Source organism: Nansenia antarctica (genome assembly GCF_963989245.1).
Source record: "Nansenia antarctica genome assembly, chromosome: 15".
In the NCBI taxonomy this organism is placed as follows: Eukaryota; Metazoa; Chordata; class Actinopteri; order Argentiniformes; family Microstomatidae; genus Nansenia; species Nansenia antarctica.
In genome coordinates this window covers 27,829,622-27,837,291 of record NC_137685.1, presented here as the reverse complement: position 1 = coordinate 27,837,291, position 7,670 = coordinate 27,829,622, and the positions used below count along the sequence as shown (strand labels likewise).

The following is a 7,670-nucleotide window of genomic DNA, read 5'->3' as shown; positions in this document are numbered from 1 at the left end:
TCTCTCTCTCTCTCCCCCTTCTCTCTTATTCATCCCCCCCTCTTTTCCCTCTCTCTTTTCCCTCTCTCTTTTCACTCTCTCTCACACACTCTCTCTTTTCCTCAGTTCCACTGCCTCTCTGCAAGGCCTAATCATCACCGTCACCATGAAACCACAGAGATCAGAGATGTTTTGGTTTTTTTAAATATTTTTTTTCCAGCCATCTGTTATTTGGACAGCTAGGTGAACCACACACTTGACATGTCTGGGATCCATGTATGTACTCAACCGTTTGAGCAGATCAGCAGATCAGGTAGCCGGGTGGACCAGCCGTCACCATGCTCTTTCCCCGTTCACTGGTTCCCATGGAAAGGAGCTCAGCAAGCATATGGAGAGTTTCATTCCCAAAAGAACGCCATACTGTAATGCACAGTACATCCATTTGCACACATCATAATAATCAAGATTCATTGCATCTTCAAGAATACGATTATGATGTAATCAAATCATGTGGCTTTCCAGCGTCTTTGAGCCTCGGAAAAGCGCCATATAAATTGAATGAATTATTATTATTATTATTATTATTACCGTCTTTTTAAATAGGTCATATGTTCTTTTTTATTTATTTATTGGAAATACATGAAAAACAATGCGGGATACATACTGTAGCGTTGCCATTAAACTCTTCATAAAGAGCACCAGAGGGTTCTAATCCTGCACCCATAAATCACAGCTCTGTGTCCCTGCGCGTCTGTCACATCAGCCGGTGTGTGTGTGTGTGTGTGTGTGTGTGTGTGTGTCTGTGTCTGTGTGCGTGTGCGTGTGCGTGTGCGTGTGCGTGTGCGTGTGTGTGTGTGGACCAGAGCCAGCGCCGTCTGGGTCTATTTCACACCCAATAAGAAGACGGATGTGACGGGATGGAGTACTAGTCTCAGGGCCCTCCTCACCTGTTCCCTGGGACGGCAGCGCGATCGCTCACGGCAAAGACGGCCCCGCTTTAGACACCAGGACCAATCATGACAGAGATAGACAAACAGGAGGGAGAGAAAGTGGAATGGAGGCCTCTTATTTTTGAAAGCCATTTGACATGTGGTCCTTAATACGCGCTCTGTTTGGGGATAGATAGCTAATTCCAATGGACTGGGATTGATAGGGCCCCACTGTGGAGTGAGCTGACAGCCATAGTGGTTAGGGTTAATGCCTGAAGCCTGAGATCCTTTAACGGACGCTAAATGATCATTTGACTTCAGACTGTTGGTTGGGGTGCCGACTACACACACGCACACACACACACACGCATGCACACACGCACACGCATACACACACGCACACGCACGCACAGACGCACGCACGCACACACACACAGACACACACACACACACACACACACACACACACACGTCCTTAGCTAACTTAAATCGTCAAGCATCCAACATCTCAATGTAGGATTGGCATAGGCTTGAGGAGGAAGTATGTATGTATTGGAGTATTTGAGTTGTTCTCCATGGCTGCATATGAAAGCATACAAGTCCAAGTACATCTGAAAGAACATGAAACTAATCCCATAAGAAAGCAATCGATGAAGCACAATCATCAGGCTTCTATTTCATGTTCTATTTCACGATCTTTACATCGTTATCTGCAGGCAACAAAGTCTGAGGAAGGGTTTAACGGTATATGAGGACCAAGTCTCCCCTCATCCACAAGTCTTTTGAGTCTGAACAAATCAAACAACTTCAAACAGAGAAACAGTTTGTCGCAGGAGGATTAGTACCTTTCATCTAGTTATTAACTGGTTGTTTTCCCAACACTCTTTTTCGAACACTTTAATCTGCTACAGTTACTGTATGATGGATGAAAGGGAACAATGTTGTGCTTATGACACAAAAGCGATGTCATATAATAATGTCAGAGTCTGATTGGTTGGTTTCAGGGGCTGGCTGAAGGACAGACAGCACCGTGGGAAACAGCCAAGAAGGACGAGAACCGTAACAAGAACCGCTACGGCAACATCATCGCTTGTGAGTACCGACGTGACACAGATACAGTACGAGCTACTGTAGGCTAGTTGATAACTTAACTGAAGCCTTTTCATTGTCATCGCTTGAGTCTCCTCTACCCATAATGCACTTCTGCTTGACATATCCTCCAATTCCTTTGCACACACATATACTCACACAATCCGGGCTTATGCTGTCTTTAAACGGTTTCATCTTTTCCCTAAGCGAGAAACTTCACATTTTGGAACGGCGATACATTGTTGTAATTACACGTCAAAGTGATTCTGAATAGTGCTGTCCCAAGTATTGTGTCATATTGTTAGAGTTCCTCAGGCTTTAATTAGAGCCGTACAAGAGAGGCATATTGTGCATGAGGACAGTTATGCCTTTTATTAAGGGTTTAGAGACTGGCGAGAGTGGCTTTTAAATGAAACATCGGCTAAAATGAAATAACCTGTCAAGCACTGATAGCCAACAGGAATTATGATACATTTGTGATTAGTAAAACCCTTTTAATTACATGGCCTTGTAATGGAAACTGTCCATCTCACGGCATGCTTGGATAAAAGTTAATTTCCTATTGAAGCTTTTTTTTTCTTTTTTCAACCCTAAAAAAGACACAGAAAAAGAATAACACTGTAGGTGTCTTATAACACTGTAGGTGTCTTATAACACTGTAGGTGTCTTATAACACTGTAGGTGTCTTATAACACTGTAAGTATCTTATAACACTGTAGGTGTCTTATAACACTGTAAGTGTCTTATAACACTGTAGATATCTTATAACACTGTAGGTGTCTTATAACACTGTAGGTGTCTTATAACACTGTAGGTGTCTTATAACACTGTAGGTGTCTTATAACACTGTAGATATCTTATAACACTGTAGGTGTCTTATAACACTGTAGGTGTCTTATAACACTGTAGGTGTCTTATAACACTGTAGGTGTCTTATAACACTGTAGGTGTCTTATAACACTGTAAGTGTCTTATAACACTGTAGGTGTCTTATAACACTGTAGATATCTAATAACACTGTAGGTGTCTTATAACACTGTAGGTGTCTAATAACACTGTAGGTGTCTTATAACACTGTAGATATCTTATAACACTGTAGGTGTCTTATAACACTGTAGGTGTCTTATAACACTGTAGGTGTCTTATAACACTGTAGGTGTCTTATAACACTGTAAGTATCTTATAACACTGTAGGTGTCTTATAACACTGTAGGTGTCTTATAACACTGTAGGTGTCTTATAACACTGTAGGTGTAATATTACACTGTAGGTGTCTTATAACACTGTAGGTGTCTTATAACACTGTAGGTGTCTTATAACACTGTAGGTGTCTTATAACACTGTAGATGTCTTATAACACTGTAGGTGTCTTATAACACTGTAGGTGTCTTATAACACTGTAGGTGTCTTATAACACTGTAGGTGTCTTATAACACTGTAGATATCTTATAACACTGTAGGTTTCTTATAACACTGTAGGTGTCTTATAACACTGTAGGTGTCTTATAACACTGTAAGTATCTTATAACACTGTAGGTGTCTTATAACACTGTAGGTGTCTTATAACACTGTAGGTGTCTTATAACACTGTAGATATCTTCATCTTCATTTACAATAGACACACAGCAATTGGAATGTAATCATTAGCCCCATTGTGGAGAGTTCTACTCTGTAAACTTGACGGTCGTCTGTTGTGACTCAGAGTGAGTCAGAGTTTCTTCTCTCGTCTGATGCCCAGATGCTTTCCTCCAAAATAGCTCCTCATAAACACGCCCGTCAGTATCTGACTAAAATGTTAATCAATACTAAACTGTAAACCCACCACTCTGATCCCCACCACGCCTGATTACCTATGGCAATTTATGGAACGTTGACAGAGGAGCGGCAATGAGCTACTTTCCCATTCCAGGCATCTGTCCCATTCCATTTCTTCTGTGCTTTTCTCTCACCATTCTGTGTAAACATAAAGCCTCCCATATGGTCATTTATAATTGAGCAGACTCCGCTACCAAAATAAACAGTTATTGGCAAACATTTACATATCAGAGAGATAGACGGATGGGTGGTAGAGGACCTGTTAAAGCAGAGCTTAAAATGAAACATTTGTTATTATTCCTTAAATGTTATTGTTCATTTTGTATTATCTTATCAAGAATAGTTCCTCTTGATATAGTTTTTCATTTGTTTAGGGAAAGAAAAGTTCTCAAACAAAAATATTGGCTTTCATCTCTTTGGGAAGCAAATTTGGTTAATCTCCAGGGAAATCTGACAGATGCTCACTGACTAGCTGTATATATTTAATTCAAAGCGCTATCTGCGAGAGGTAGTGATTGTGAGATGTAGAGTATGGGTAATCAATAGTAGTTTCAAACAAGGACCACATCCTCCATGGTGCAGTTTGGTCAAGGCGAGGTACACTCTTTCTTAATCAATAGAAAGTAAACAATCCTCTTTGAGTCACAAAGGCTGCTTTCACCTCACACTCTGTCATCTTTTGTTGTGTACAATGCTGATGATTGTTGATTACTGAAACAAATAGTAAAGTGTACATTTTATCAGTGAGAACGAGGACCCAGGGAGGACATTTGGAAGCTCAAAGAAAAGAAGGCATTTGGGTGCATGAAGTATCTTCAAGTTATTAGCATGGTATATGTCTGGCTCAGTATGACTTCATAAATCCCTGTAGGGGCAATTCAGATGGCATAGTCAGTGTATGGACACACAATAAGAGTTCATAGATGTCTTCCTACAAAACATGTAATTCATGCAACATTGCTACGTTTCTAATACAGTTCTCTGAGTACAAGTGTGTTGGTTCCAGGTGCGGTGTAGATCAAGTAAGGAGACGGAGCGTAAGTCAAATAAAGGTTCTCTTTACTGAGAAAAAGGTGCGCAGGTTCAAACATTGCAAACGTCAAACGGTAAAAACATAAAGTGTGGAGCAGTAAGGCTCATCAAGTTCTGCAACTACTAACTTCAACACTGAAATAATAATAATGCACACCAAAAATAAAGTTGAGCAATCCGGCTCCAATGTACTGTAAATACAAAGCTTAAATAAACGACAACAAATAAAGACTCAAATAACATCAAGAGCACCTGATACGTGAAGCGGCAGTAAATACAAAGGCTACCAAGGGTTTCAAACGGGTAACACAAGTGATCGACTGACAAGGGAACAGGGAAATGGGACACACCTAAATAGCCACATACAAACATACAACAGGTGACAAGCATTAGTAATTTGTCCAATAAGACTGATAATCCATGTCGCCAGTAGGCGGTGTCGGGGAGTCGAGACTCCCCTCGTCACACACCATCACATGTCGCATTAGATTCAAGACCCTGGTGCTCGCCTACTGGGTGGCAAAGGGAACAGCCCCTCCCTAACATGCAAGCAATGGTCAGCCTCCAAACCCCTGCCCATTCACTCCGCTCTTCCACCTCGGCTGGCCGCCTGGCGCCACCGTCTCTACGTGGATGCAGCGGTCCTGCTACTCGGTCACAACTTTTCACTGTCCTCGTGCCCCACTGGTGGAACGAGCTGCCCACTGCTGTCAGGACTGCTTTGGATAAAGGTGTCTGCTAAATGCCATAAATGTTAATGCAATGGACATTTAGACACAAAGACTGTTGAAATCGAGGCATAGGAACAATGATATTTCTTCTTTTTCCAAAAACGTAATGAGAAGCTTTAGCTGATGCAATCAGCATCCGACCAGCACCAATACCACGGTATGGCTCCTTGACTTGTGCAACACCCCCCCCCCCCCCCATTAAGGGCATGTTATTACACAAACTGTCACTCACCAGAGTCCACTAGGTGTCTCGACTCCTGCGTTTCACCGTCAGGAGGTACCACGTGTGAAGTGCTTTCGGAATAACAAGTATCCAACTTGTTCGTTTTCATTAGAAAGAACACAGACGTACCCGTCACTCTGAAGGCCTCGGAGGTAGCTCGACTCCCTTCAAGTTCTGCTGCATGCGTGTGAGCATGTCTGTCACACCCGCAAGCTCTTTGCAAGTCGCTCAAATCTTAACTGACATTAATTCCCAGCACGTAACTGAAGAATCTTCAGAGGTTCCCTTGAAGTCTTGCCTCTGATGTGTTGACCAAAGACTAATGATTAGCATTCCCACCACTCACTCACATCCCAATGTTTACTGCACCTGGCGTTGACATTAAGAAACCCAGAAAATAAATCTATAATTGAGATTTCCTCAAAACAATGGAGCCATGGTGTAACAACTGAATGATATATTATTTGTGTAAGAAATTAATGATATGGTTGTGCAATTACCATTTCGAGCAATTGATGTAATTACTGTAATCTAATGAGACACACAATATACAGTATGACAGCTTCAGCCTATTAGAGAGAAAATGGCACATTCAAAAAGGAATAATCAGACTTACTGTAACTGTACACATAAAAAAAGCCAGATATACAGTATAGCTTCCAAACGTGTCTAATATACACACTTCACTGTGCCTGCACATTTGAATGTCTCCCCGCGGGGCAGAAACCTCCCTCCTTTGCTAATACACCTTCCTGCCCTGATCCACTCCAGTTCTGGGAGATGCTCGTCCAAACGCCGGTCAAAGTAAACATTGTTGTTGATGACGAGACCCTGAGTAGTTCTCAGGTACTTCCTCAGGGGGCCAACGTCTAATCTTGAGTACTGCGGAACGGGATTAAACAGGATCAACGACCAGCATGCTTTGCGGCACAAACAGTAAGAAACGGCATTCTAGCCTATTTGACGGGAGGTCTGGATTTAATAGGCTGCTGAGTTCCGTAATGCGTTCAGCCAAGTTGACAGTTTAGCACAGGTTAAAAAAAACTCTGTAGGGACAACATAGGCTTTAGTGATTAGCGGTGCTGTAACATACAGTACATGCTTAGTGGAAGTGAAGACCCTCCGTTTCAGTGACAGCACTTCAGGTTCCATTGCTGTGTATTTAAAAACATTTACCCATTATTTTTGTCATCCTGTAATCCTTTCTCCATGATGTAGACTGTGAAGCGGAGATCATGATATTCTCCAGGTCTCACTTCGAAACAGTGGGTGACATTTTCCCTGCAAAAACACAATATCAACGTCAAAACTCCTGACGGAATGTCTTCCACCATCTGTTTCAGCAACACCCATGCAAATAATGCACTTATTTTACAGGTTTTAGTAGCATAGCATGGACATGCACTGCAAGCTGTCCAAAGTATACAAGCTTGTTCACCATTTTTTTTTACAACACTCCCTCTGATGACAGTGGTACAGTCGCTAGAAAAGAGTGAGCGAAAGAATTCAACTGAGGAGTCACAGGTATTCATCAGTAATAAGTTCACGACCCCTCAGTATGGAGATTGGGCTAGTGCCAGAGGCGTATGAGTGTTAGCCTGAAGGCCTTGAGGACCCCACGTGTCAGGAAGGTGCCTGTGTGCCACCAGAACCTCTGGTCCCTACCCAATTAAGCTTCCCACTCTGGGTGCAGAGCAAGCAGAGGACCCCCTACAGCGGGCTTTTGTTGTGACAGCTGACACGGGCCTGTTTAATTACCTCAGTCTCCATACAGCGCCGTGTGAAGGAGAGGAGTACAGGAGGCAGGCAGGCAGACAGCGTCCCGGTGAGACGGGGGGTTACGTGAGAGAGAGAGATGCTCCCTCTTGAAGT

General features: G+C 42.6%; 1 protein-coding gene across 1 annotated transcript in view; it reads left to right on the top strand.

The window, feature by feature from the left end:
- Window positions 1–7,670, top strand: part of ptprt (protein tyrosine phosphatase receptor type T) — a gene marked incomplete at both ends in the record, with an annotated part of 296,589 nt that overhangs the window by 265,476 nt on the left and 23,443 nt on the right. Inside the window, one exon of the mRNA XM_080545458.1 lies at window positions 1,913–2,000. Coding sequence (XP_080401584.1) covers window positions 1,913–2,000 — 88 coding nt within the window. The remainder of the gene's footprint in view (window positions 1–1,912; window positions 2,001–7,670) is intronic.